The sequence below is a fragment of the Choloepus didactylus genome, chromosome 18 (assembly GCF_015220235.1).
Source record: "Choloepus didactylus isolate mChoDid1 chromosome 18, mChoDid1.pri, whole genome shotgun sequence".
Classification (NCBI taxonomy): domain Eukaryota; kingdom Metazoa; phylum Chordata; class Mammalia; order Pilosa; family Megalonychidae; genus Choloepus; species Choloepus didactylus.
Window position 1 is genome coordinate 1,865,422 of NC_051324.1, and position 25,932 is coordinate 1,891,353.

Consider the following 25,932-nt stretch of genomic DNA (forward strand, 5'->3'; position numbering starts at 1 on the left):
GGCACTGACGTATGGGCACAGGCCATCCGCACGAGGTGACACAGGGGTCCTGAGCCTCCTGGCACCCACCGGTGGTTTGTGCTTCAACGTTTATTATTGTCAAAATTGGGGCTCATGTCCGCCTCCCCACTGCACCGGCCAGCCCCATGAGTATGGGGCAGGGCAGGACTGGATCCCCATTGCCTGGTACACAGTCGGCGCTGGACAAATACTTGAATGAATGAGTGAGTGAAACGTCCCCATCCGACAGAGGCAGCAGCTGGGATTGGGGGGCTGGGGAGGTGGGGTGTGACTTGGACACACATTGGCGGTAGCAGGTGAGTGGCTGAGCCAGAGCCGGGATCCGACCCCGCGGCTGTCACTGTCCCCTCTGCCTTGCCCCCGGCCAGCCCCGATGGTGCCTCCGGGCCAGGCGATGGGAACTTGCATTCCAGACTTGCTTCCCGATCCAGGAACTGAAGGTGAGCACAGGTGCATAGACTTCAGGGAGGCCAGGCCCCGAGCAGGGCGCCCAGGTCATCACCCCCTTCAGCACCCAGCTGCCAGCTTGGGAGCAGATCAGGGGGGTCCCGTCAGCCACCTGTGGAGGGGCAGGAGGGCGGGGTCACAGCCCAGGTGAGCACAGAGACCTGCTGGGGGGCGGGGTGCTGGGGGCTCACACATGCCGGATGGGTTGGGGCCCCTATGGAAAAAACAAAGCACAAGGCAGGAGCTGTCCCCCACCCTGGGCACTTGGTCACCCCCCACTCCCACACACACCCTGTTTCTTTCCAGTTAAAATCACTAGATCACAAATTTAAACAAACATAGGCCTGTACAACACAGTGTAAACCCCACTGTAAAGCATGCACTAGAGTTAACAGTACAATTATAAAATGTTCTATCATGAATTGTAACAAGTTACCACACCAATGCAAGGTGTTAATAATAGGGGAGTATGTGCAAACTGTATTTTCTGCATGATTTTCTATAAACTAACAACTTCTCTAATAAAATCATAATTTAAAAAAAGAAAAAAAATGCTTACTTCTGCAAATTCCACCATTCTCACCCACTTCTCCCTGGGGCCTTTCAGGCTCTATCTCACTCAAAAGTTAGTTTGTGGCAAAATGCTTGAGATTATGGAATAAGCAGGGGGCTCCCAGTCGTTTAACACCCGGCTGTGCGAAACGCTGCCCCCATGCAAACAGGACCCAAGGGGAGGGGCAGGGTGGCCCTGTGTCCTGGGTGTTGGGGAAGGGGAGCCCCCAGGGTGGGGTGGGGGGAGGTGACAGGGTGGCCAGTTGAGCTCAGCCAAGTCCGGTGGCATCGGGTGGGACTGGGGTGGGGCGAAGGGTTCTCGGGGCTCCCCGGGGCCTGCCCTCACCACTCGTTCAGGGGGGCCGGCGTGGGGCCTGGTGCACTGGGCGCCCGGGGGCAGGCGCGCCTCCGCGGCGGGACAGTCAGGTAGCAGGCGGAAGGCGGCTTGGCAGGTGTTCAAGGGCAGTGGCTTCAGCAGGATGCTGAGCAGCGATCGGGGTGGGTTGGAGGGGTCTGCAAGGGGTCGGGGGACACAGCCTCAGTGGGGCTGTCAGCATATGGAAAGGCTCCCCTCCCCGCCCCCGAGACCCCTCCTGGGCTTCCAGCTCCCATCTGGCTGCTGGTCCAACCCCATCCTCCCCGGCACCCCATCCTCCATCCGGCAGCTCGCGAGCACCCTGAGGCCCTGGGGAGGGGTGGGTAGCAGGTGGGGCTGGTGCTGACAAGATCTTGCCAGATCTAGGCTGCTCTCTGGGGGCTGCAGGGCCTCCCCTAATCTAGCTACCACCAGCCCCCCGCCGTCTCAGACTTCCGCTCCCAGCCTTACCAAAGTCGGGCTCAAACCCTTGGGCCCAGCAGAGCTGCCCTGGGAGGAGAGTTTGGGGCCAGGCAGCCAGAGGGACAGGCTGCACGGCAGTGCTGAGGGCGGGGGGCCTCTCCAGCCAGGCCAGAGCCAGGTGCCCCCGCTGGGAGCCCCCAAACCCTCCCGAGGACAGCAGGACCTTCCTCACGGCCAGCTTGACCTTGGCGGCCTCCAGGGACAGTCGAGCTGGGCCCAAGGTCACGCTGAAGCGGGATCGAGGCCAACTGCGGAGAGAGGGTGGTGAGCAGGGAGGGGGCCGCGGCCTCCCGGGACCCCCTCCTGTCAGCAGCCCTGGCCCCGCACCCACCTGCCAAAGCATTTGGCGCCGGAGAGCACCCACTCCTGAGAGATGAGGGCCCCCTCGCAGCGGTACCGGCTGTCCAGGAAGATGCTTGCCTGCCAGGGCCACCGGGCCGGACCCCTCCAGAGAGATGCTTCAGCCAGCCTAGGCCAGGTGCCTGGGGATGATGGGGACTCGGAGCTCGGCTTGGGGTCCCCGGGGCCTGGAGGTCACCTCTTCCCTACCTGCCTGTCCCACTCGCTATCCAAGTCCCTGCTAACCTCTGCAGCCCCAGCTGCCACCTCCTGCCCCTTCAGCTCGGCGTCAGACGGCGTGCAGTGGAATCCTGTGTGGTGCCGGGAAAGTTGCTTGACCTCTCACAGCCTCAGTTTCCTCCTCATTGTGGTTATTAAATATGAAGTACTTAGGACATACTTGGCTCAATGCCTTTTAGCTATTTTTCCTAATTGAAAGTAGTTCTTGGAACGCTCGTGCTTTTTTATGCATCCGGGGTTTGCACCTGCTGTTTCCTCTACTTGGTGTTTCATCCCCTACCTTATCCACCTGGAGAACTCCTATTCAGCCTTCAAAGCCCACCTTTATGAAGTCTTTCTTAAACTTCCCCTTCCAATTCCCTGCAGACTGATGCTGCCCTCTGCAAGCCTCACGCAGCCCTCTGACAGGACATTCTAGCGCCTTGTTTCTGTATTTCTGTCAGCAATTAAATTAGCCACCATTTGTGGAGCTAACGGAGAGGCAGCCACAGTGTAATTCATGTTAGTGGGCTCTGGAGTTTCCCCAGACCTGGTCTGAATCCTTTCTCTGCCACTTGCTAGCTGTGTGACTTTAGACATATCACCTAACCTCTCTGAACCTCGCTTTCCTTCCCTGTACACTGGGGATAACAATTTTGACATTGCACGGCTATCGTGAGACACCAACTGAGATTCTATATAGTACCCGCAGTGCCCGGCCCAGGAACTTCTAGCCCATCGAGGTTGTTTTTGTCCCTCATTTCCAGGCCCTGGGGCAGGCCATTTCCACCATAACCCTTGTCTAAGATGGGGCTTCCTGCCCCCCTGGGGTGAGGTTCTGGGAGGGAGGCTGGGAGCTGGGGTGGGCTTAGCAACTTGCAGACACCTGGGGGTGAACCCCCTCATCTTCTCTGGGTGGGGTTCGCCTTCCTCCCTGCCCCCCACTCCCCCATCCCTCGGGGCTTCCTCTGGGGCTGCTGGGGGCACGTGGCTCCTTCTCAGTCAAAATCCCCGGGAATTTCAGCCAAGGAAACCCCCTTTCCAGCTGCCCTCTCCCAGAGGTTCCGCGGAGCCCAGCTCCCTTCCGGGCAGCAGATGAGGAGATGGGAGCTCCCGCTGGCTTACTGACCAGCTCGGGGCCACCCAGCAGGAGGGGCAGACCTGGGCTGTCCCCTGGGCCCTGCAGGTTCCTGGACCTATGCTCCCCCTCTGCACACACACACCTGCCTGGATCAGTCCTGCATCCCTATGGCCTGCAATCTGGAGGGCTTCCTGGAAGAGGGGGCCCTCAGAGATGAGGCAGAATGAGAAAAACTGGGGAGAGGGGAGGGGGTGTCCCGGCCTCATGATCAGAGGCCTTGGTGACTCCAACAAGGCTGCCCTCCCCTGCTCTCAGGGCTCCTGGAAACACCAGTCAGCCCACCCTCCTCCAGGCAGAATTCCTCTCCCTCTCAGCCCAAAGCCCATGATTGGCTCTGCTTGCTTTCCTCTCAAGACAGGGAGCTCACTCATTCCTATAGTAGCTGGATCCCCTTTATTTGAGCCTTCATCCTGCTCCCCTGCCACATCCCTGCAACTTAGTCCCCCCGCCCCCCACCTCCTGTCACCTTCTCTGCCCTGGACCCCATGCTCCTGTGAATCTAACCTGAGACTGGGTTACTGGTTTTAAGAGAACCTGGAGGCTCAGCCCAAAGGGTGGGCAGCCCCCAACTCTGCAACACCCCCCCTTTTCCCCGCCCCCCTCCCCACCGATCTTTACCAAGTAGCAGCAGCAGCAGGAGTGGCGACATTTCTGGAGGGGCCCCAGCTGGGTCTGGCCCTAGCTCTGTCAGCCCAGGAAATTAAACCTCTCCGCTTCCCTCCCACCCGCTCCCGTTCGGCCCACGTCACCCAGCCGGAGGGAACTGGCCTGGGGAAGAGGAAGCTGCCGGAGCCCATGCTCTGAGGCCTGCACTGGGGTCCACACCAGGGGACAGGCCTCCTGCTTGCAGAGTCCCTAGGCCTGGGCCTTCTGGGGCTCTAGACCCCCCTCCTAGGACCCACCCCACTTAGGCGGGGCAGGAGGCCAGAGGGAGGCTGAGACCCTCTTTAACACAGAGCCCCACAACAGCCAGCATCTCACAGCTCCCCACAGCAGCTCTGAGGGGCAGTTTATGAGCCCCTCTAACAGATGGGGAAATCAAGGCACAGTGATAAGAAGTGACTTCCTTGGACCACAGTGCCTTCAAGGCGGAGTTGGGATTCGAACCAAGGTCTCTGTGATCCGGCTCCTTTGTGGGTTGACCTCCTGGTTCATCCTCTGGGCTCTTCAGTGGAGGGTCTCGGCCCGTGAGACCCCTGGGGATCATGGCTAGGCATGCAGCTGAATTTCACAAATGAGGCAAAAGACCCTCTGCGGCCTGTCCGTGACCCGCTCCCCCGGCTCCTCCCACTGCCCCCCGCCCCCTGCCGAGCAGACCCTCCCCACCATGCTCCCTGCGGGCGGGTCAGCTGTCACATGCCCTTGGCTCACCACATGCTGTTCCCTGCGGCCAGCAATGCCCTTCCCACTTCTTCTGCCTGAAAGCGTCCCGCAGAATGTCAAGCTCCAGATAGATCCGCCCTCCTTTTCCAACCCCCATACTTATCCGGGGCCTTCTCTGGGCTCCCCCAGGCCCCTGGCCACGGCCCTGCCACACCCACCATCTGTCTCGGTGTCACTGCCCAGACTCCAAGCTCCCTGGGGGCCCGGAGGAGGGGGCCACCCTGGAGTTACTCGCCAACACCCATTACCCCAACTGCGTGAGTGGATGGGGAGCCTCTTGGGGAACCTTTGGGGGCTCGGCTCTCAGTTTCCAACCAGAGGGAGGATCTGGCACTGGGGAGAGAGGTGTGTGGGGGGATTTGAGGACCCCAGTCTCCAGCACCACGATGGGCTAACCAGTCCCCAGGCGGGGGTCTGGGGTCCAGGGCAGACCCCAAAGCAGAGTCTCCAGGTGCCACCCCCAGCCTGTCCCCAACATGCTGTGGGACCCTGGGTGAGTCGTCGCCCTGCTCCGGCCTCCATGGAGGGCTGAGGCCTGGACGATCTCACTCTATGGCTAAGTCACCCAGCTCCCAGGCTGGGACCAGGCCTGGGAAGCGCTGGGCCAATTCCTGGCCTCTCTGGACCCCCCACAGGAGCTTGGCATGTCCCCCTTGTCCCTCAAGTTCAAGGGAGGATGTGCCCAGGGTGGCCTCCTCCAGGAGCTCACGGACAGAGGGAGCTGCGGAGAAGTGGGTCGGACAGACTCTGCCCCTCCTGCTGTGTGGCCTGGGGCTGGTGGCTTAACTTCTCTGAATCTCGGCTTCCAGGAGAATGAGGATCATAAGGCCCCTCCCTCACAGGAAGCAGCAGTGACTTCCACAGTGATGGTGACGGAGGTGTGATCAGAGTCCAGCTTGTTTGTAGGTGGATGGGTTGAAGTGCTGGTCAAATTCTGAAAAACACTAGTCGTTCAGAAACTATCCACCCTTGAAGAGTCCGGTGGACTCAAACTCAAACGCCAGCTGTGCCAGGCAGGTGAGGGAAGCATGCTGGGAGTTCACGTGTGGGCTACAAGACGAGGCGGTGAGGACTGCCTTCAGCTGCATGTAACAGAGGAACCAGTGAGCACTTAAATACTTAGGGTCATTTGCTTCAAACATCAAGACCATCCAGATCTGATGGGTGGCTGTTCCTCTGCCACCAAAGTCCCATGTGCCTTCCGTCTTCCCGCTCCACCTCCTTCGCACCAGGCTTTCGTTCCCCATCACCATCTCGTGGTATCCTTATAAGAAGGGGGGACGAGGGAGTAGACGCTAGGGAGATAGTCCTGTGACGGCAGAGGAGGCGGAGACTTCAGCGCTGTATCTACAAGGACCGGCTGCATCTACAAGGATGGCCGGCAAACACCGGAAGCCAGTAGACGCAAGAAAGGACTCTACCCCACAGGTTTTGAGGGAGCGTGGCCCACACACTCCTGTTGTTTGAAGCTGGTGGCACTTGGTCACCGCAGCCGCGGTTAGCTAAGACGGCGCCGCGTTCTAAGGCAGAAGGGGGGCGTCTCCAAGGACTTCCCAGCGAGACTTCGGGTAGGATGGGCACCTGCCCCGGGAAGTTCACACCCCCTGGCCAGGACTGAGTCAGCCGCCACCTGGGCTGGGCGTTGGGGCATTTTCCTTCCCGGGCTCCACATCCAGCTGCTGCCTCCCTCCGTCGCCGAGAGACGCGGCCGCAGCCGTCCCTGCTCTAGCAGCGCGGTGGCTCCGCGCCCGGGAACCGCACGGCGATGCACGGCCGCCCCGCAGGCTCCTCCGCGGCCGCGGCTCCCTCCCCGGCCCCCAGCCGCGCGATTCCTCCTCGCCGCCCCCACAGCCAAGGGAGCAACGCGGGGCGCCGGGCCCGCGCCAACTGCTGAGGACGGGGGCGGAAATGGTTAATAACTCAACTCCTGTGGCAGGGCATCAACCAATCAGAACAGATGCCCAGCCAGGCCGCACAGAGGCCCTACCAATCAGAACAGTCTCAGCCCGTCAGCACAGAGGCCCAGCCAATCAGCATGGAGGTCTGCCCATGGGCTGTATTGCTATAGGCTGGAACACCAGCCCTGGTTATAAGCAATTGGGTCCAGAGTTGCCTGAACTTCTGATCCTTAACAGGCAGCTGCAAGAGCTCCATTTTTCCTTGAAATCTCCAATTTTCATAATGTTTGGTCAATTTTCAGATGACACTATTTAGGTTAAAGAAAATCCATTTGTGGTTGTTGATTTTTTACATGCATCTGATATTGCAGAGATATATAATGAAATTTGCCATGTTAGCCATTTTTAAGTGCATTTTCAGTGACATTAAACTCACAATGTTGTGCTCCCGTCACCATCATCCGTTACCAAAACTTTTCCATCACCCCAAGCAGAAACTTTATTAAGCAATAACTCCCCATTCCCCCCCCCCCAGCCCCCAGTAACCGCTAACCTACCTTCTGTCTCTCAGAATGTGCTTACTCCAGATAGTCCATATGGCGGCCACACACTATCTGTCCTTTTGTGGCTGGCTCCTTTCACCCAGCATAGTGTTTCCGAGGTTCATCCATGTTGTGGCATGTGTCAGAGCTTCATTCCTTTGCACGGCTGAATCACGTTCCTGTGTGTGTACACACCAGGTTTTGTTTGTCATTCACCTGTTGAAGGATGCTTGGGTTGTTTCCACCTTTTGGCTATTGGGAATAATGCATGTACCTGAGCCTGGCACTGCTGGGTCATATGATAGCCCATGTTTACCTTCCTGAGGAACTGAGCAGAGGCTTGACACCCCAGCCGTGCCCGAGGGCTGCTCCTTCCCAGTGTCCTCGCCAAGGCTTGTTGTTACCCCCCGTTGGGGTCCCGCAAAGGCGCAGGGCAGTCTGGCTAAAGCATGGGGTGGGGGCCCCTGCGGACTGACTGTGTGGTCTTGGAGAGATGGTTTTCCTTATTCTGGGACACCATTCCCCCCAGCCTCTCTCAGGAATTCCAGCCCAGCAGAGAACAGGGGGTGAGGGGAAGGGAGAAAGGGGCAGGCAACATAGTGAAAGGGGTTGCCTGGGAGGAGTCACTGCTGAGAACGAGGAAAGTTTGGCATGGCATCGTTTTTAAATGGACTGCAGTAAAAAAATAAAAAAGTCGTAATTTTTCATCAAATGAAAAAGAAAACCAAGGAGGTTGCTTTAACGCTGCCTTCTCCACTTAGAATTCTCTTCCATCACTGCATGGTGCGGGCACGTGTGCGTGGCTTTGCCTCAATTGGGACACTTTTTTATTAACCATCCTCCTGTTGTGTTTTCCAGTCCATTTACAAATCGTGCCGCACACGCCATGCCCGCGCGGGCCTCCGCACCTGCTGCTCACTCTCCCTACTCCGGTCTCCACGCGCCCCCTCCCGTCCTTCGAGCCCGCGCTCAGACGTCTTCCCTGTTCCACTTCAAATCATCCTCACCCCTCCTACTGCAGCCCCTGCTTCCTTGTTCTGCGAGGCATTTGTCTCCTTCGAAGACACCATATACTTCAGCGATTTGTTTTGTTGATTGTTGTTCTCTCCCAAACCCAGATCTAAATTCCCTGAGGGCAGATTTTTGGGTTTTGTTCACCTGGTGCTTGGCACATACAGGTGCCAGATCCACGTTGGTGGAGCGTGTTGACTAGCGTCACAAAGGAAGCTGCCAGGTAATGACGGCATTTACTCAGGGCCTCAGAATTGCACTTCGGGGAGCAGAGTCAGGGAGCAATGCAAAGCGGGTCCCGCGGTGGCAATTCCAGGCAAGGGGTTTCAAAGGAAAAGACGAGACACGGTGGTGGTGGCTAGTGGCTATTTGGGGTCCCCCGATCGCCCTGCAGGTTAGGGAGCTTGCTGAGTTCTCTCTCCTGGGGTTTGTCTTCTGGTGTCCGGGTGTCCTTGGGGTTTCGAGGTGCACTGCTGCTTGAGGCCCTGCGTGCGCTGGCACTGTGTCATCTCAGGCTGAGATCTGCCAAGAGTCATCTCCAGAATGACCTCCTGACTCCAGTGTAATCTCTTGGCCATAGTAACTATTTTGTTCCTTTTTACTGGCGACTGAGGTGGGGGTTTGGGGTCTGCTTTGCAGGTGGGTGGGGGTGGTAGAGCAGACATGCGGTGAGGGTGGGGAGGGGTTGGGTGGTGCCAGGCGCCTGGCTTGGGGCCCGGCCTGACAGAGGTGCCATCCGCTGAGACGAGGAGCCTGGGGAGAGAAGCAGGGCGCAGGGTAAGCCGGTGAGGTCGCGGGTGGGATCAGGGGTTCGGGCTAGGGGCGTTGCCTCCGGGACACGGGGGGGGAGAGAGTTGGCAGCGGCCAGCACAGCGCAGAGGGAGAGCGAGTGAAGACACGACAGGGCCCCGCGCCAGGCCTTCTGGGGAAGGGCAGGACCAGGGGGAGGGGCGGCCCCGCCCTGGCTGACGCACAGGGAGACGATTATCTCGCAGTATCTGTGACATGCCTGAGAGCGGCAGACACAATTCCCTGTGCCCAAACCCTGGCCAGGCACAGAGCAGGCCTCAGGGAACATTCTGGAATGGCTGATGTCAGTCTCAGCATGTTTGCTGGGCCCCTGGGATCCCTCGGGGCCACTGAGGCGGGCAGCACAGCAGGGGGGTTGCAGGCACTGTGGCAGGAGGCCTGAGGTCTCCTGGATCTGTGCCCGGGGTGGAGGCAGGGGTGGGGAGGGTGGAAGCCCGGGACAGCCACCCCTGGCAGGCCTCCTGCTGCCCTCCACCCAAACCGCACTGGGCCTCAGGGGTGGCCCGGCCTGCCAAGGCTGCTGATGTCCCCCGCAGAGGCAGGAGGGCCAGGCTCAGCCCTGCTCCATGGCATGGACCGTCCAATGAGCCGCAGCAGCCCCCCTGAACCCCCCTGCCCACCCCCTGCCTGCCAGGCCAGGCTCCACCTCTGGTGTGAAGCATTGCTCACCCTGACCACTGACCCGTGAGGCCTCTGTGGGCAGGAACCACTCCTTCCAGCTTCCTCCAGGGCCACGGGGAGGCTGGCAGGCTGCCCTGGCCAGTGTGCAGCAGCCCAGGCCCATGCCAAGGCCAGACAGACTGAGAAGCAGAATGGGAGGGAGGAGTCCGTGTGTGTGCATGTGTGTCCTGTGTGTGCGTGTGCGTGTGTGTGTGCATGCCCCTGCACAGGCATCTCTGCCAGTTCCTGTGTGTGACTTCCTAGAGTGGAGGTCCCGTCCACTGTGCACCTGCAGGTGTGTGTGCCTGTGCAGTGTGCCTACCCTTGTGTGTGTATGCACATCCCTGTTCATGCCTGTGCAAGTCCGTGTGTGAGTCCCTGTGTGTGTTTATGGCAGTGCCTGTGAGTATGTCTTTGAGGCCTTGGGTGTGTGTGAATGTAAACGTGCAAGTACGAGTGTAGGCATGTGTGTGAGGATGTGTGTGTACAGAGTGGTGTATCTGAGGGTGTCCCTGTGTATGGGTGTGCCTGTGGTTCTGTGAGTGTAAAGGGACGTGTGACCACATCTGTGTGACTGGGTGAGTGTGAGTGTGTCACTGTGGGGCTGCGTGTGAGTGTGCTGAGCTCAGTGGGGACGGCGTGGAGACGGGAGCACCTGCCTCAGCTCCCAGGCTGCGTCACCCGGGGCGACCTGGGAGATGCTGGGCCTGAGGTCAGTGGGAGGCCCCGGCTCTCGACAAACACCTGTTGGAACAGCAGGGGACCCCCAGGGCTAGGAGGAGCCCTGAGCCCTGAAGAGGAGGGGCCAGGCCCACTGAGACCCTTGCTGCCCCTCGAAGAGGCCCAGCCTTTGTCATGGGCATCGGGGCACCTCCCAGCCCCCCCCCCAGTCCCTTGGCCACACCCACGATGGGCTCTTGAGCCCCTTTCACCTGCGAGCTCTCCCCCCAATAGCTGTTCTCCAGCCTCCCCTGATTTGGGGGGCTGCATTGTGCCTATCCAGACACTTGATTTCCAAGATTCTTGCAGCTAGAGGTGGCCATGCGGCACTGTTCTCTTCAATGAGATGAAAGCGGAAGGCTGCTGGCGGCTACCAGGAAGGCTTTTGCATTTGTGACGAAAGGGGACAGATGGCACCAACACGCACTTCTCCTCCCTTGTCCTGTCTTAAACATCATGTGATGGCCAGAGTACAGCAGCCATCTTGCATCCATGATGGGAGAAGCAGGATGTCATGCAGATGATGGCAAAGCAGAAAGACGTAGGCTTGGTCTTGGGAAAGCATTATTGAGTAGCCAAACCAAGGTCTGCAAAATCCATTGGACTTACTAAAATGAAAGAAAAATAAGTCTTTATGCAGTTAAGCCCCAGTTGGAGCGTTTGTTACGCCCAACCTGTTGCAATCCTAACAGGTCCTCCCAGGTTGAAGGCTGGGAGAACGGGCAGCCCTGGGTTGCCCTGCCCCAGCCCTGCCCCCTCACTCCTGCCTGTGCATAGCCCTGCCCACCCCCCAACCCTGCCATTTGCAGGATACAAGATGCATGAACAGCAAGATACAAGTTCAAATCAGTCCCAGAACGAGCTATCATCCAAATCATCTTGGGGAAGTTCCTTCCTGTGTGACAGGGAAATAGATCATTATCTCCATTACACAGAAGGGGAAAATGAGGCTCACACAGGGGCGGGGCCTGCCTGAAGCCATACTGCTGGTGGGATTATCTAGTACTTGCCTCCATGGGGCTTCTGAAGGCTCACAGAGGGAGTTCTTGGCCCCACACTGTCCTCCCCAACATGCCCCACTGGTGCCGGCAATGGCTCCCCTTCTTAGGAGGGGGTACTCTGCCTGCGACGTCCCCAGACCCCTTCCTGAACACTGGAAGCAGGATTGGGGGGCCCAGTGGAGGGAAGAGGGCCCCTGCAAATGGACAGCTGCCTCCCTCGAAGCAGCAGGGCCCAGAAGCAGCTTCCTCTGGCCTCTGCAGACACGGGCGTGGGCTGTGGTCTGGGCCCCTGGGCTTTCCCCGCAGCTGTCCCGGCCGGCGGAAGCAGCTGTCCCGGCCGCCTTAGTCACCGAGGGGTGCGTGTGGGGACAGGGTGTGTATCCGAAGGACCAAACCCGGGTACAGGGCGTCCTGGCAGCAGGTGCACCCCCTTCCACCCCCAGGCTTTCTGGCCCGGTTCGCCCACTCTTCCTCCCCCTGCAAGCTCAGTTTTTTAAAACTGTAAATGGGGCAATGGTGCATCTCCTGCCTCCCCCCGACAGGAGGTAAAAACGGTTTCCAGAACCCAAGGGCTGTTCAGTCGAGCAGGGGGCGGCGAGTCGGTGCTGGTGAGGACGGCTGGGGCGCACCCATGAGGGGCAGCCTGAGCCAGGAGGTCTTGTGGGTATGAAGTCCCTCATCTCCACTCTCCAGACGAGGACACGGAGGCCGGGGCATCTCCCCGCACCCTCCCTGTGGCCCCTGGGCGGGTGTTTTTTTTTTCCCTGTGCTTGCTGTGCCACGCTGTCTTCACAGCCCTCTGCACGGGTTCCCTCTGCAGAACCCCCTTCCCTCCCCCTTCTCTGGGGGGCACAGTCTTGTCCTTTAGGTCCCGACGTAGCTGCCACCTCCGGAAGCCCTTCCTGCCTCCCAAGGCCTGGACCTGCCCCCATCTCGGCACCCGTCCCAGCGGACTGGGACTGTCTGCCTCCTCGAGCGTGACCCCTCGTTTACTGCGACGTCCCCAGTACATGGCATGGATGTAAAGAATGCCTTGGCCGACGTGCAGTGGAGCGGGCTTCGAACCCAAGTCCTCCTGGTACCGATGTCATCTGAAAACCAAGGCACTTTGGGACTGGATGGGATGGGGTGGGCAGTAACATCAGTCAGCAGCTCCCGAGGCCTGAGACCCACCCTGCGGCCTCAAACTTTCTGACTGCACCTCGAGGGGCAGACGGGGCGGAGGTGCGGCCACCGGGCCAGCACCCAGCCCCTTCCTTAAAGCCTGGCCTCCTGGGCCGTCACGTGACTCTGGCCTGGCCCATCAGCACCCCCTCCCCTGGCCGAGCTCCACTGGGAGGCGGCTCTGGGACCTTCGCTGGGATTGCTGACAAAGAGGGGTGCCCAGGGTTGGGGTGCAGGTGTCTGTCCTGGTCCTTTGGCCGTAGTTTGAAGGCAGCTGCCATGGAGAGCTCCCTGATGGAACGGAGTGAGCATTAAGTTTCTGGAACTCACGAAGGCCTCTGGGGCTTGGACCAGGGATGGGAGCCGACATGTGTCACGGAGCCACCTAAACAAGCCTTAGTGTGTCCACCGCGGAGCTCGCCCCCCACTCCTGACCTGTTCTTACTGGGTCGCGTTGTGGTAACATCTCCACTGTCTACTGGGAACGTCAGCCAAGCCCACAGCTCTGTGCCGACTGCCCCCCACCCGCCTCGTGCGTGGGCCCATCCTTTGCATTGGCATCACCACTGACCGGTTTAGATCTCGGGGGCTGTCACCTCGATCATCATAATAACCTGCTCCTTGCCCCCAGGCTCTCCCCCTTGCATGCACTCTCCACACTGTTTGCCAGAAATATCCTCCAGAAAGACAGCCCTGAAGGGCACAGTCGTGGTCAAAACTCTTCAGAGGCTCCCAATGGCCTAAATCAGGAATTCACAAACTCAGGTGCTCCCGGCGGCCCCAGGGGCACTGTGAGTGGAGAGGCTTGGATGTTTGCACACGGCACATGGGAGTCTCCATTCCCAAAGGAATCTGCTTGGTTTTGCTTGTTCTCACTCTTTTTTTTTTTTTAGACACGTCCTTTTTCGTTTTCCTGCTTTAAATTTTGAAGTTTATGAGTTTTAAATATTTATTGTGTTTCCTTATTAATATAAGTTAATTGTAAGTTTATGCAATTTAATTTTTCTAAATACTTTTAATTTTTATTTTATTGTGGTGTTTTCATTTGCTAAAGTTGCTCAAATGCATATACCAGAAATGGACTGGTTTTTACAATGGAGGTTTATTAACTTACAAGCTTACAGTTCTTAAGCCATGAAAATGTCCAGATTAAGGCACTGAAAAGCGATGCTTTCTCCCCAGAGACCGGCTGCCGGGGACCCTCAGCTCGTCTGTCACACGCCAGGCATGTGGTGGTATTGGCTGGCCTCTCCTTCTCTCCCAGGTTTCGTTGCCTCCAGCTTCTGGCTTTAGTGGCTTCCTCTCTATTCTGTGGTTTCTGTTTTCTGTGTGTTCTCTCTCAGCTTCTCTGTGTGCTTCTCTGAATTTCATCTTGTTTAAAGGACTCCAGTAAGGGGATTAAGACCCACCTGGGGCAGCCTCAACTGAAATAACCTAATCAAAAGGACCCACCCATAGTAAATCTACACTCACAGGAATGGATTAGCATTAAGAACATGATATTTTCTGGGGTACATAACAGCATCAAACCATCACATGTGGAGATATATATATATATATATAACAAACTTTCTCATTTTAACCATTTTTAAGTGTACAATTCAGTGGTATTAATTATATTCATAATGTTGTGCTATCAACACCACTGTCCAATTGCAAAGCTTTTTCATCACTGTGGCAGTTTGGATATATTACGCCCCCCACAAAGAGCCATGATCTTTATTCCAATCTTGTGGGACACTGAGATTAGGTTGTTTCCATGGAGATGTGACTCACCCAACTGTAGATGAAACTTTGCTCAGATTATTTCCATGGAGGTGGGATCCTGCCCATTCAGTGTGGGCCTTGATTAATTTACTGGAGCCCTGTAAGAGCACAGACAGAAGGAGCTCAGTGCCGCAGTTGAGAAAGACATTTTGGAGATGGCCACTGAAAGCAGACTTTTGCTAGTCCAGAGTTTGCCTGGGAGAAACTAAGAGAACACCCTCTAGACGCCTAGAGAAACATCCTGGGAGAAAGCCATTTTGAAACCAGAACCTCAGAGCAGATGCTAGCCACGTGCCTGTGCCTTCCCAGATGACAAAGAGGTTTTCCAGATGCCAACGGCCTTTCTCTTTTGAAGGTATACCCATGATTGCCTTGGTTTGGACACTTTTATGGCTGTATGACTATAAATTTGTAACCAAATAAACTCTCTTTCCATTTCTGGTATATTGCATAACGGCAGCATTAGCAAACCAGAACAATCACCCAAAGTGAAATTCCGTATCAATCAAACAATAACTCCCCATTCCCCTCCTCCCAGCCCCTGATCTACTTGCTGTCTCTATGAATTTACTCATTCTAGGTAGTTGAAATAAATGGAATCATACCGCATTTATCCTTTTGCGTCTGAGTCATTCCACTCATCATATATTCGAGATTCATTCATGTTGTAACCTGTAACAGAACTTCATTTCTTTTATAGCTGAACACTACTCCATTGTTTGGATAAAGCACATCTTGTTTAGCCATTCATCTGTTGACTGACACTTGGGCTGTTTCCACCCTTTGAGTATTGTGAATTATACTGCGATGAACATGGGTGTACAAGTGTCTGTTCGTGTCCGTTTTCAATTCTTTGGAATATATACCTAGAAGTGAAACTGCTGGGTAATATGGTAATCCTATGTTTAACTTTTTTGGGAACCACCAAGTCGTTTCCACAGCAGCTGCGCCATTTTATATTCTCACCAGCAATATACGAGGGTTTCAATTTCTTCACATCCAATCGACACTTGTTATTTTCCACTTTTCTTTTTTTTAAATAATAGCCATCTTAGGGAGTGTGAAATGTTATCTCATTGTGGTTCTGATTTGCATTTCCCTGATAACTAATGATGCTAAACATCTTTCTGTGTGTTTATTGGCCACTGATATATCTTCTTTGGAGAAATGTCTATTCAAGTCCTTGGCCCATTTTTTTAACTGGGTGGTTTGTCTTTTTGTTGTTGAGCTGTAGTTTTTTATATGTTATGGATATTTAATCCTTATCAGATACATGATTTGCAACCATTTTCTTCCATTCTGTAAGTCGTCTTTTCACTTTCTTGATAATGTCCTTTGATGTGATACAAAAAAGTTTTTAATTTTGACCAAGTCCAATTTATCTATGTTTTCTGTTGTTGCTTGTGCTTCTGGTGTCATTTCTAAGAAGTCAACCCATTGCCAAATCCAAGATCATGAGGATTTTTCCTTACGTTTTCTTCTAAGGGTTTTATGGATTTAGTTCTTCTAGTCAGGTCTTTGATCCATTTTGAGTTCATTTTTGTATATGGTGTTATGGTTTGAGGCAGGAGTACATCTTCATTTTTTCCCATGTGGACGTCCTGTTGTCCCAGACTCATCTGTTGACAGGATTACTCTCTCCCCATCGAATGTACTTCGCACCCTTGTTGGAAATCAGTTGGTCTTAAATGTGTGAGCTTATATCTGGACCTTCATTCTACGCCACTGGTCTATATTGTCTGTCCTTATGCCTGTGCTATGCAGTTTTGATTGTGGCAGCTTTGCAGTCAGTCTTGAAATTTGGGAGTTTGAGTCCTCAATCTTGTTCTTCCTTTCTAAGTTTGTTTCGGCTATCCGGGGCCCTCTGCAATTCTCTATGAATTTGAGGATTGGCTTTTCCATTCTGCAAAGAAGGCTGATGGAATTTTGATAGGGATTGCATTGAATCTGTAGATCACTTTGAGTAGTACCAACATCTTATGATATTGTCTTTCAATTCATGGGCACAGGATGCCCTGGCGTTTATTAAGGCCTCTATAATTTTTCTTCAGCAGTGTCTTAGTTTTCAGTGTATAAGCCTTTCACCTCCTGGGTTAAATTTAATCCTAGATATTTTATTTCTTTTAGATGCTATTGTAAATGGAATTGTTTACTTGATTTCTATTTCCAATTGCTCATTGCTGATGCATAGAAATACCACTGACTTTTGTATATTAGGTCCTGTACTCCACAACTTTGTTGCATTTGCTTATTAGTTCTAGTAGTTTTCTTGTGGATTCTTCAGGACTTTCTATATATAGGATCATGTCATCTGTGACTAGAGATAGTTTCACTTCTTCCTTTCCAGTTTAGATGACTTCCAATTCTTGTTCTTGCCTAATTGCTCTGGCTAGAACTTCTTGCACAAAGTTGAATGGCAGTGGTGATGACGGGCATCCTTGTCTTGTTCCTGATCTTAGGGGGAAAACTTTCAGTCTTTCACCATTGAGTATGTTAGAGGTGTGTTTTTCACAAATGCCTTTTATCACCTTGAGGAAGTTGTCCCGTATTTCTAATTTCATGAGTGTCTTATCATGAAAGGGTATTGGATATTGTCAAATGCCTCTTCTGCATCAACTGAGATCCTTTGTGTTTTTTCCCTTTGTACTCTTAATGTGGTATACAACATTGATTAACTTTCTTACGTCAAACCTCCCTTGCATCCTTCAATAAATCCCACTTAGACGTGGCGTATAATCCTTGTCATTTGGTTTGAAAGCACTTTATTGAGGATTTCTGCATCTATATTCATAAGGGATACCAGTCTGTATTTTCTTGTGATGTGTTTTTCTGGCTTTAGTAAGAGGGTGATGCTGGCCTCACAGAATGAGTCAGGAAGTGTTCCCTCCTCATTTTTTTTACCCCGGAAGTGTTTGAGAAGGACTGGTACAAATTCTTCTTTGAATCTTTGGTAAAATTCACTACTGGAGACAATTGGTCCTGAACTTTTCTTTGCTGAGAAGTTTTTAAATTACTGATTCAATATCTTTACTTGTTATAGGTTTGTTGAAATTTTCTATCCTCTTAAGTCAGTTTAGGTAATTTGTGTGTTTGTAAGATTTTGTCCATTTTGTCTAGATTATTTAATTTGTTGGCAAACTTTCATAGTATTGTCTTCCAGTCTTTATTTCTGTAAGATGAGTAGTAATGCTCCACTTTCATTCCTGATTTTAGTTATTTGTATCTCCTCTCTTTTCTTGGTCAGTTTAACTAAAGGTTTGTCAATTTTATTGATCTTTTCAAAGAACTAACTTTTGGTTTTGTTGAATCTCTCAATTACTTTTCTAGTCTCTATTTCATTTATCTCCTCCCAAATCTTTTATTATTTCATTCCTTCTGCTCATTTTGGGTCTAACTCTTCTTTTTCTTAAAGATGTGAAGTTAATTTATTTTTTTAATACACAGATTTATATTTACAAATTTCTCTTTGAGCACTGTTTTTGCTGCATCCAGAAAGTTTTGGTATATTGTATTTTAATTTTCATTCATCTCTAGGGATTTTCTAATTTCCCTGTGATTTCTTCATTGACCCATTGGTTAAGAACTGTTGATTAATTTTCATATATTTGTAAATGTTCCAGTTTTCCTTCTGTCATTGATTTCCAGTATCAGTCTATTGTGGCCAGAGATCTTTTGTACGATTTCAATCATTTAAATGTTATTGGAACTGGTTTTGTGACCTAACATATAGTCTATCCTGGAGAATGGTTCATGTGCACTAGACAAGAGTGCACATTCTACTGTTGATGGGTGGAGCATCACAGATATGTCTGTTGGGTCTAGTTGGTTTATAAGATTATACAAGTCATGTATTTCATTATTTATCTTCTGTTAAGATGTCCTATCCCTTATTGAAAGCGGTGTATTGAAGTCTCGAACTATTATTGTACAACTATTTCTCCCTTCAATTCTGCCAATGCTCATTTCATATATTTTGGGGCCCTGTTGTTAGGTGCTTAAAACTGCTTTATAACTGCTATAACTTTGTGATGTATTGAACTTTTTGTCAATATATACTATCCTTCTTTATCTCTTGCAACAGTTTTTAATTAAAGTCTATTTTGTTTGATATTAGACTAGCCACTCCAGCTCTATTTTGGTTACTATTCGCATGGAATATTTTTTCCACTTTTTCACTTGCAAGTTATTCACATCTTTGGATCGAAAATTTCTCTTGTATACAGCACATAGTTGGATCACACTTTTAAAAAATCCACTTGCCTTTCTCTGTCTTTTGACTGGCGAGTTTAATCCATTTACATTTAAAGTAATTACTGACAAGGCAGGGCTTACTTCAGTCATTTGTTTTTTGTATGTTTTGAATGTCTTATACCTTTCTGTCCCTCCATTCCTCTATTACTCTCTTCCTTTGTGTTTACTTGATCTTTTGAAGTAATCGAACACTCCTAATATATTTTTCCTGATGCTGAGCTTCAAAAAATGTAATACATACTTTCCTATTTTATTGTAGAGATCCCAGTAAGTCTCTCAGAATTCAGTGTTTAAAAAAAAGCACAGAAAAGAGTTAACAGAAATAACTGTCACCACAAGGAAAGAGGAGGGGCTTCTGAGGGGCTGGTCACGTTCTGTTCCTTCTCTGGATGCAAGTTACACAGGTATGTTCAGTTTGTGGAAATTTACTGAGCTGTACACGTGTGATTTATGCAACTTTCCATTCGTATGTTTCAGTAAGACTAAAAAGTAAAACAAACAAAACGGCCGGGCATATAAATGGAGGAAAAAAATAAGTGGAGGCTTACCAAAACTCACTTCCGGTCAGGGTCCACCCGTCCACCACTCGTCTGCGGCCTCAGGAATAAACGCCCAGTCTGGCACTCGGGCCCTAACCATCGAATTCCATCCTGCTCTCTGCAGAAGGCCTGCGTTCCTCCACCTCTCAGCCTCCACACCTCTGCTCCCCGTCTCCCGCAGCTTCCTGCCCTTCCGTCTCAACCCACTTGCCGGAAACCCTGCCGGGTTTGGAGTCCTAACTCCAAAACCCCCTCGAACTCCCCGCTGAAAACTTCTCCAGTTCACACTGCCCACCATGTCCGCCCTTGCCTCCTCAGCACCGAGCCTGGGAAGGACGGTGCTCCATAAACACCTGCTACGTGAATGAATGACCTGGCGGGCTCTGGGATGGGTCAGGCACCTCGGTGCCGGTGCGGGCTCTGCCCTCTGGGTGTCCGTTGCCCCTCACGCTCCATGACGGGGCCGGGGCTGGACGGCTCGGCCCGCTGCCCTCCCTCGGCTCCGCCGCGGCCCGAAGTGCGGAAGACAGGACAGGGCGCCGGCAGGCCACAAGGCCTGGAGCTGAGGTCCAGGGACGCCGGAAGCCGCGCGGACAGGACCAGCCACCGGAAGTCAGTGGCGGCTACAAGCCGGCCGCTCTAGAATCCCGGAGGACCGAAATCTCTGTGGTCGGGCGTGCCGGGTCTTCCCACGCCTGTCTCCTGCACCGGGAAAGACGCATTCCTAGAACCTGGCTCCCGAGGACGAGAAGACAGGGCCACAAACCCCGGGGCGATGCGGGCTGTTAAGAGAAGACGGGCTAAAAGGAAGAAGATTTCGGAAAGCCGTCTCCAAGGCAACAGTCACAAGCATCTCAGCTCTTCCGGTCCTCAGCAGCCCAGCTTCTCCTCGAGTTCCCGGGATAGGCTCTGATTGGCGACGGGGAAGCGCGCACGCGCGTGCAGCCGTGCGGGGGCGTGGTCTTCCAGTCACGCCACGCCTGGGGGTCCAGCGCGCATGCGTCAAGGGCGCCGGCGGCGGAGGCGCACCCCTGCGAAGGTTTGTGCACCCTTTGGGCGGCTCCCGCCTGGGACCTGGACAGCGGCGCGCGTGCGCGCTTTCAGATGGGCGGAGTGGCTTCCTCGGCCGGGAGCCTCGGATTGGACGCCGCTAGTGGAAGGGGTGGGACCCTCCGCAGAGGCCCCCTCGCGATTGGCTAGAAGCTGGATGGGCGTGGCCTTGAGGGGGCGGGGCGGCCAGAGCGCGGCGCCGAGGTGGTGGTCGCGGTCCTTGAATAAGTGAGTGAGCCACTCTCGGGGTCCCCTCTCCGCTGGGGACGGGAGGCCGGGGGAGGCCCGGGGAGGCCCGGCAACCTCCGGAAGCCCTGAGGAGGCGTCGGGGTGAGGCGCCGCTCGGTGAGTGCGGACCCTAGGGAAACCCGAAGTGCCCCGCCCCTTCCTTTCTTCCTGGGCCGCGGCTGGCGGCCGCCCCCACCCCTGACCCAGCGCGGGCCCCCAACTCAGGTGAACCCCGCCTGCCGCGTGCGCCCCGACCTGGCCACCGCCTCCTCTGCTTTAGAGAACTTGGAAATGCCCCGATCTTGCCGCCCCAGCCCACAGAGGGGAAACTGAGGCCCACGGGGCGCGGGCACCCCCGTGAGCAGCGTCCCCACGCAGACACCATGGCCGAGCCCCTGAAGGAGGAGGACGGCGAAGACGGCTCCGGGGAGCCCCCAGGAAGGGTGAAGGCGGAGCCCGCCCACCCCGCAGCCTCCGTGGCGGCCAAGAACCTCGCCCTGCTCAAAGCGCGCTCCTTCGACGTGACCTTCGACGTGGGGGACGAGTATGAGATCATCGAAACCATAGGCAACGGGGCCTACGGGGTGGTGTCCTCCGCGCGCCGCCGCCTCACGGGTATGCGGGGGTGGGGCGAGGGGCCGCGTCCGCCTGCCCCCCTTCTCCTCCGACCCAGGACAGGGGGTGTGCACACACCTGTCCACGCGTGGAAGCGCTTCCCAGAGAGACCCGGCCGGGATCAGGAAGGAAAACCGGGATGTGAATTCTAGTGCAGGTCAAAAATATGTTCAGGTGCCAGCCGGGAGCTGGGATCTGTCGTCTGGCCCCCTGAATCTCTGATGGGGTGATTTTGCCATTATCCTTAGAAGTCTGCGTTCTCCTTTGAAGAGTGACAGTCCGGGTTAGGCCAGGGTGGAGATCCTGTCCTTGGTGTCCTATCAGAGACGTGTGTTCTGGAGCCACAGACTGGCACATGGGATCGGTGTGTGTGTGGGGGGGACAGGTGAATTCTGGGATGGAGAGAGTGGGAGAAGTAGAGTGAGCACAGGCATTAGCCTCTTGGCTCTGTGGCTGACCAGCTGTGCATCCTGCAACACGCTGTAACTTAAGCTGTTAGTGTTTGCCTCCTACAAATTCAATAATGGGGTGTGAAGTGCTCAACACAAATCTTGGTACATAGTAGCTGTTCAGTAAACAGCAGCTTTTGCTCTTTGAGCTTTAGAAGCCAAGTAGGGCTTGGTATCATTCTGCAGCTTCCCCAGGGTTCTGTCCTCATCCTCTGGTGTCTGCTTTTTCCCCGTTCCCCAGGCCAGCAGGTGGCCATCAAGAAGATCCCGAATGCTTTTGACGTGGTGACCAATGCAAAGCGGACCCTCAGGGAGCTGAAGATCCTCAAACACTTCAAGCACGACAACATCATCGCCATCAAGGACATCCTGAGGCCCACGGTGCCCTATGGCGAGTTCAAGTCTGTGTAAGGAGCGGGGCTGGGAGAGGGCTGCTGAGCTGTGGGCCCATTGCTGATGTTCCGGAAGGGCAGCTGAACCCAGGGGAAGGCAGGCTGGGAAGAGTACCCTGATTCCGGGAAAAGCTCCCCTTTAGAAGTCGCCAAGGGCAGCTGCTATTCCCCGAGAAGGGGACAGATGTTATAGTGTTAGAAAATCTCAGGATTTGTAGTCAAGGATGTTGAACCTAGGACTCACACTACCACTGCCACCTCCTATGCCTGTGGCAGACATCACTAATCAATCATCGAACACTTTCGTACAGAAAATGGACAAGCCTTTGCAATTTTTCTAGTAGTCCTTCAAACAGCTTCTACCAAACCGTGGATATGGTCCCCAATCTAAACCTGTTAGCCAGCCCTGGTTTAGTCCAACCCCTTCTTTTGTCTGATGGGGAAACCAGGCCAGAGAGAAAAATGCTCTAACTGAGTTCATGACCATTTCAGTTTGCTATGTCGAAATATAGTATACCAGAGATGAGCTGGCTTTTAGCAATGAGGATTTACAAGTTTATAAGCATGGGTTTCTGAGGCTGTAAAAATGTCCAACAATCTACAGACGATGCTTTCTCCCCAGAGACTGGCTGCTGGTGATCCTGGGCTCCTCTGTCACATGGCAAGGCACATGTGACATCTGCTGGTCTTTACATTCTCTCTTGGGCATCATTGTTTTCAGCTTCTGGCTGCTCTGCCTGTGGCCTTCTTTCTGAGCTTCTGTGTGTTTTCTCTCTCAGCTTCTCTGTCTTTCTCTCTGTTTCTCATTCTCTTATAAAAGGGTCCCGTAAGAGGATTAAGACTCACCTGGGGCAGCCTTATCTGAAATAACTTCATCAAAAGGTCTGACCCACTATAGCTCTACATCCCCAGGAATGCATTAGCTTTAAGAACATGATCTTTTCTGGGGTCCATAAAACCTCCAAACCATCACAGTGATAAAGGCAGAGAGACTCTGGGACCTGGTGCTCTTCTGCTGTCAGTCCTACAGGGGGCCTGGGGGACAGCTGTTACCTGTGTGGGGCCAGGTACAGCGGTGAGGGTGGGGCTGGCCCCTGGAGTGCGGGAGGTCCAGCCCATGCCTGTCCCCACCCCCCCCCCCTCCAGCTACGTGGTCCTGGACCTGATGGAGAGCGACCTGCACCAGATCATCCACTCCTCGCAGCCGCTCACGTTGGAGCACGTGCGCTACTTCCTGTACCAGCTGCTGCGCGGCCTCAAGTACATGCACTCGGCCCAGGTCATCCACCGCGACCTCAAGCCCTCCAACCTGCTGGTGAACGAGAACTGCGAGCTCAAGATTGGCGACTTCGGCATGGCCCGCGGCCTGTGCACCTCGCCTGCCGAGCACCAGTACTTCATGACCGAGTACGTGGCCACGCGCTGGTACCGCGCCCCCGAGCTCATGCTCTCCCTGCATGAGTACACGCAGGCCATCGACGTGTGGTCCGTGGGCTGCATCTTCGGGGAGATGCTGGCCCGGCGCCAGCTCTTCCCGGGCAAAAACTACGTGCACCAGCTGCAGCTGATCATGACAGTGCTGGGCACCCCGTCGCCGGCCGTGGTCCAGGCGGTGGGTGCCGAGAGGGTGCGTGCCTACATCCAGAGCCTGCCGCCGCGCCAGCCCGTGCCCTGGGAGGCGGTGTACCCAGGCGCCGACAGCCAGGCCCTGGCTCTGCTGGGCCGCATGCTGCGCTTCGAGCCTGGCACCCGCGTCTCAGCTGCTGCTGCCCTGCGCCACCCCTTCCTGGCCAAGTACCACGATCCTGACGACGAGCCAGACTGCGCCCCACCCTTCGACTTCGCCTTCGACCAGGAAGCCCTCACCCGGGAGCGCATCAAGGAGGCCATCGTGGCTGAGATCGAGGACTTCCACGCCCGGCGTGAGGGCATCCGCCAACAGATCCGCTTCCAGCCCTCGCTGCAGCCCGTGGCTGGCCAGCCCGGCTGTGCTGACGTTGAGATGCCCAGCCCTCGGGCGCCCGGTGGGGACTGTGCCATGGAGTCCCCCCCGCCGGCCCCGGCCCCCGGCCCCGCCCCTGAGACCATCGAGCTGACCCTGCAGCCCCCACCGCCTGCCAGCGAGCCAGCCCCTCCTAAGAGGGAGGGCGCCATCTCGGACAACACCAAGGCCGCCCTCAAAGCCGCCCTCCTCAAGTCCCTGCGCAACCGGCTCCGAGGTGCCCGTGGGCGCAGCGGCCAGCCAGGGAGTTGGGCGGGGAGCTGCGCCCGGTGTGGATGGGGCTGCAGGCCCTGATGTGTGCCCCCCCACCCCCACCTGCCCTGCAGATGGTCCCTGCGCCCCCCTGGAGGCCCCTGAGCCCCGGAAGCCAGTCACGGCCCAGGAGCGGCAGCGGGAGCGGGAGGAGAAGCGGCGGCGGCGGCAGGAGCGGGCCAAGGAGCGGGAGAAGCGGCGGCAGGAGCGAGAGCGCAAGGAGCGGGGTGCCGGGGTCTCCGGGGGCCCCTGCACGGACCCCCTGGCCGGACTGGTGCTCAGTGACAACGACCGCAGCTTGCTGGAGCGCTGGACTCGCATGGCTCAGCCCCCAGCTCCGGCCCCCGCCCCCACCCCCGCCGTGGCCCCAGCACCCCCCCCAGCCCAGCCCGCCAGCCCGACCCCGGGCCCCGCACCCCAGCCCGCCTGCACCCCCCCTGCCCCGGGCCCCCACCTCACCGGCCCTCCCCCACCCCAGGCTGCCCCCTCCGGCCTCCTGGTCCCCCAGCCGCTCGGGCCCAGTGCCCCAGGAGTCCTGCCTTACTTCCCCTCCGGCCCACCCCCTCCAGACCCCCAGGGGGCCCCTCAGCCTTCCACCTCAGAGTCCCCCGATGTCAACCTGGTCACCCAGCAGCTGTCCAAGTCACAGGTGAGAGGAGAAGCCCGGGGAAACTGGGTTCAGGAAGTCCCTGCAGGGTCTGGCGGGGGCCAGAGGAAGGGGGAGAGCCTCGGCAGGGGGGCTTTGTCTCCCGACCTGTCTCCTGCCTGGGGATGAGGCCTGCCCGAGGCGCCTTGCTTGCGTGGGTCCCTGCAGACAGTCACGGAGACCGGAGTTACCGCAGAGTTCCCGGCTGGGGCCTTGGTGGCCTCAGGAGGAAGCGGCCTGCAGGCTCAGCCTGCTCCTGGCACCTGTGTTGTGACCCCACTGTCATCCCCTGCAGGTGGAGGACCCCCTGCCCCCTGTGTTCTCAGGCACCCCCAAGGGCAGCGGGGCTGGCTACGGGGTTGGCTTTGACCTTGAGGAGTTCTTGAACCAGTCTTTCGACATGGGCATGGCCGACGGGCCCCAGGATGGGTAAGGGGGGGTGGCTGAGCCAGTGGGGCTGGGGGAGGGTCCCTGGGGCCGGGGGTCTTCCTGGTGGGCCTCAGGTAACAGTGCCCCTCTCCCCTCCTGGCCCGTGCAGCCAGGTGGACTCGGCCTCGCTACTGGCCGACTGGCTGGAGGGCCACGGTGTGAACCCCGCTGACCTCGAGACCCTGCAGCGGGAGATCCAGATGGACTCCCCGATGCTGCTGGCCGACTTGCCCGACCTCCAGGAACCCTGAGCCCGCCGGCCCCCAGGACCTCATCTCAGCCCCACCCGCAGCCTCGAGCCCCCCCTGAGCTGCCATCAGGCTGGGGACCCGGAGACCCCGCCTGCCCTGAGTGGGCCTTCTCAGTGTTACATTTTATTACTGATTTTTTTATATAGTCTGTTGCTGTCAAAGAGCGAGGCCTGTGAAATACAAGGACGCCTCAGCCCGACTCCAGGTGTCGTTCTTGGAGGGGGGTGGGGACAGGGGCCGCCAGCGGGGGAACAGGGAAGGGCCGGGCCCCCCCTCGGGCTGAGCCAGCACCTCAGGGCCCCAGCAGCCACAGGC

At 55.6% G+C, this 25,932-nt stretch overlaps 2 protein-coding genes across 13 annotated transcripts; one reads left to right on the top strand and one right to left on the bottom strand.

Annotated features, from left to right (window-relative positions):
- Positions 1-72: 72 nt before the first annotated feature.
- LOC119513118 (serine protease 33-like) lies at positions 73-20,204 on the bottom strand. 7 transcript variants are annotated; one of them, XR_005212553.1, is made up of 6 exons: positions 19,313-20,204; positions 10,794-11,189; positions 7,396-9,144; positions 2,190-2,340; positions 2,043-2,106; positions 1,406-1,533 (listed from the first exon to the last, which is right to left on the bottom strand). XR_005212553.1 is itself a non-coding variant. In XM_037808014.1 (5 exons), exons 1-5 carry the CDS (start codon positions 4,204-4,206, stop codon positions 359-361), a joined length of 831 nt encoding a protein of 276 aa, XP_037663942.1. In that variant the 5' UTR covers positions 4,207-4,820; the 3' UTR covers positions 73-358. The 7 variants fall into 7 exon arrangements, 3 of the variants coding, with proteins under 3 accessions (XP_037663942.1, XP_037663943.1, XP_037663941.1); XM_037808014.1 differs by lacking the exons at positions 7,396-9,144; positions 10,794-11,189; positions 19,313-20,204 and adding exons at positions 73-580; positions 4,176-4,820 and having other exon boundaries at positions 1,367-1,533; positions 1,847-2,106; XM_037808015.1 differs by lacking the exons at positions 7,396-9,144; positions 10,794-11,189; positions 19,313-20,204 and adding exons at positions 445-682; positions 4,176-4,820 and having other exon boundaries at positions 1,367-1,533; positions 1,847-2,106.
- On the top strand, positions 20,068-25,816 carry MAPK7 (mitogen-activated protein kinase 7). 6 transcript variants are annotated; one of them, XM_037808005.1, is made up of 7 exons: positions 20,068-20,581; positions 20,896-21,196; positions 21,887-22,052; positions 23,184-24,256; positions 24,366-24,940; positions 25,233-25,366; positions 25,476-25,816. In XM_037808005.1, the coding sequence occupies exons 2-7, from the start codon at positions 20,965-20,967 to the stop codon at positions 25,615-25,617; spliced, it is 2,322 nt and encodes a 773-aa protein (XP_037663933.1). In that variant the 5' UTR covers positions 20,068-20,581; positions 20,896-20,964; the 3' UTR covers positions 25,618-25,816. The 6 variants fall into 6 exon arrangements, with proteins under 6 accessions (XP_037663933.1, XP_037663930.1, XP_037663932.1 ...); XM_037808002.1 differs by having other exon boundaries at positions 20,528-20,698; positions 20,862-21,196; XM_037808004.1 differs by having other exon boundaries at positions 20,528-20,698.
- Positions 25,817-25,932: the final 116 nt, after the last annotated feature.

What these genes read in the sequence shown, in the direction of transcription:
- LOC119513118 (XM_037808013.1), bottom strand. Translation starts at nt 4,206, where the DNA reads ATGTCGCCACTCCTGCTGCTGCTGCTACTTG. An exon ending in GGCGCCAAATGCTTTGGCAG is followed by an intron (nt 2,107 to 2,189) that starts GTGGGTGCGGGG and finishes CTCTCTCCGCAG; the next exon opens with TTGGCCTCGATCCCGCTTCA. An exon ending in AGGGTTTGAGCCCGACTTTG is followed by an intron (nt 1,534 to 1,846) that starts GTAAGGCTGGGA and finishes GACCCCTTGCAG; the next exon opens with ACCCCTCCAACCCACCCCGA.
- MAPK7 (XM_037808005.1), top strand. Translation starts at nt 20,965, where the DNA reads ATGGCCGAGCCCCTGAAGGAGGAGGACGGCGAAGACGGCTCCGGGGAG. An exon ending in CGCGCGCCGCCGCCTCACGG is followed by an intron (nt 21,197 to 21,886) that starts GTATGCGGGGGT and finishes CCCGTTCCCCAG; the next exon opens with GCCAGCAGGTGGCCATCAAG. An exon ending in AGCAGCTGTCCAAGTCACAG is followed by an intron (nt 24,941 to 25,232) that starts GTGAGAGGAGAA and finishes CATCCCCTGCAG; the next exon opens with GTGGAGGACCCCCTGCCCCC.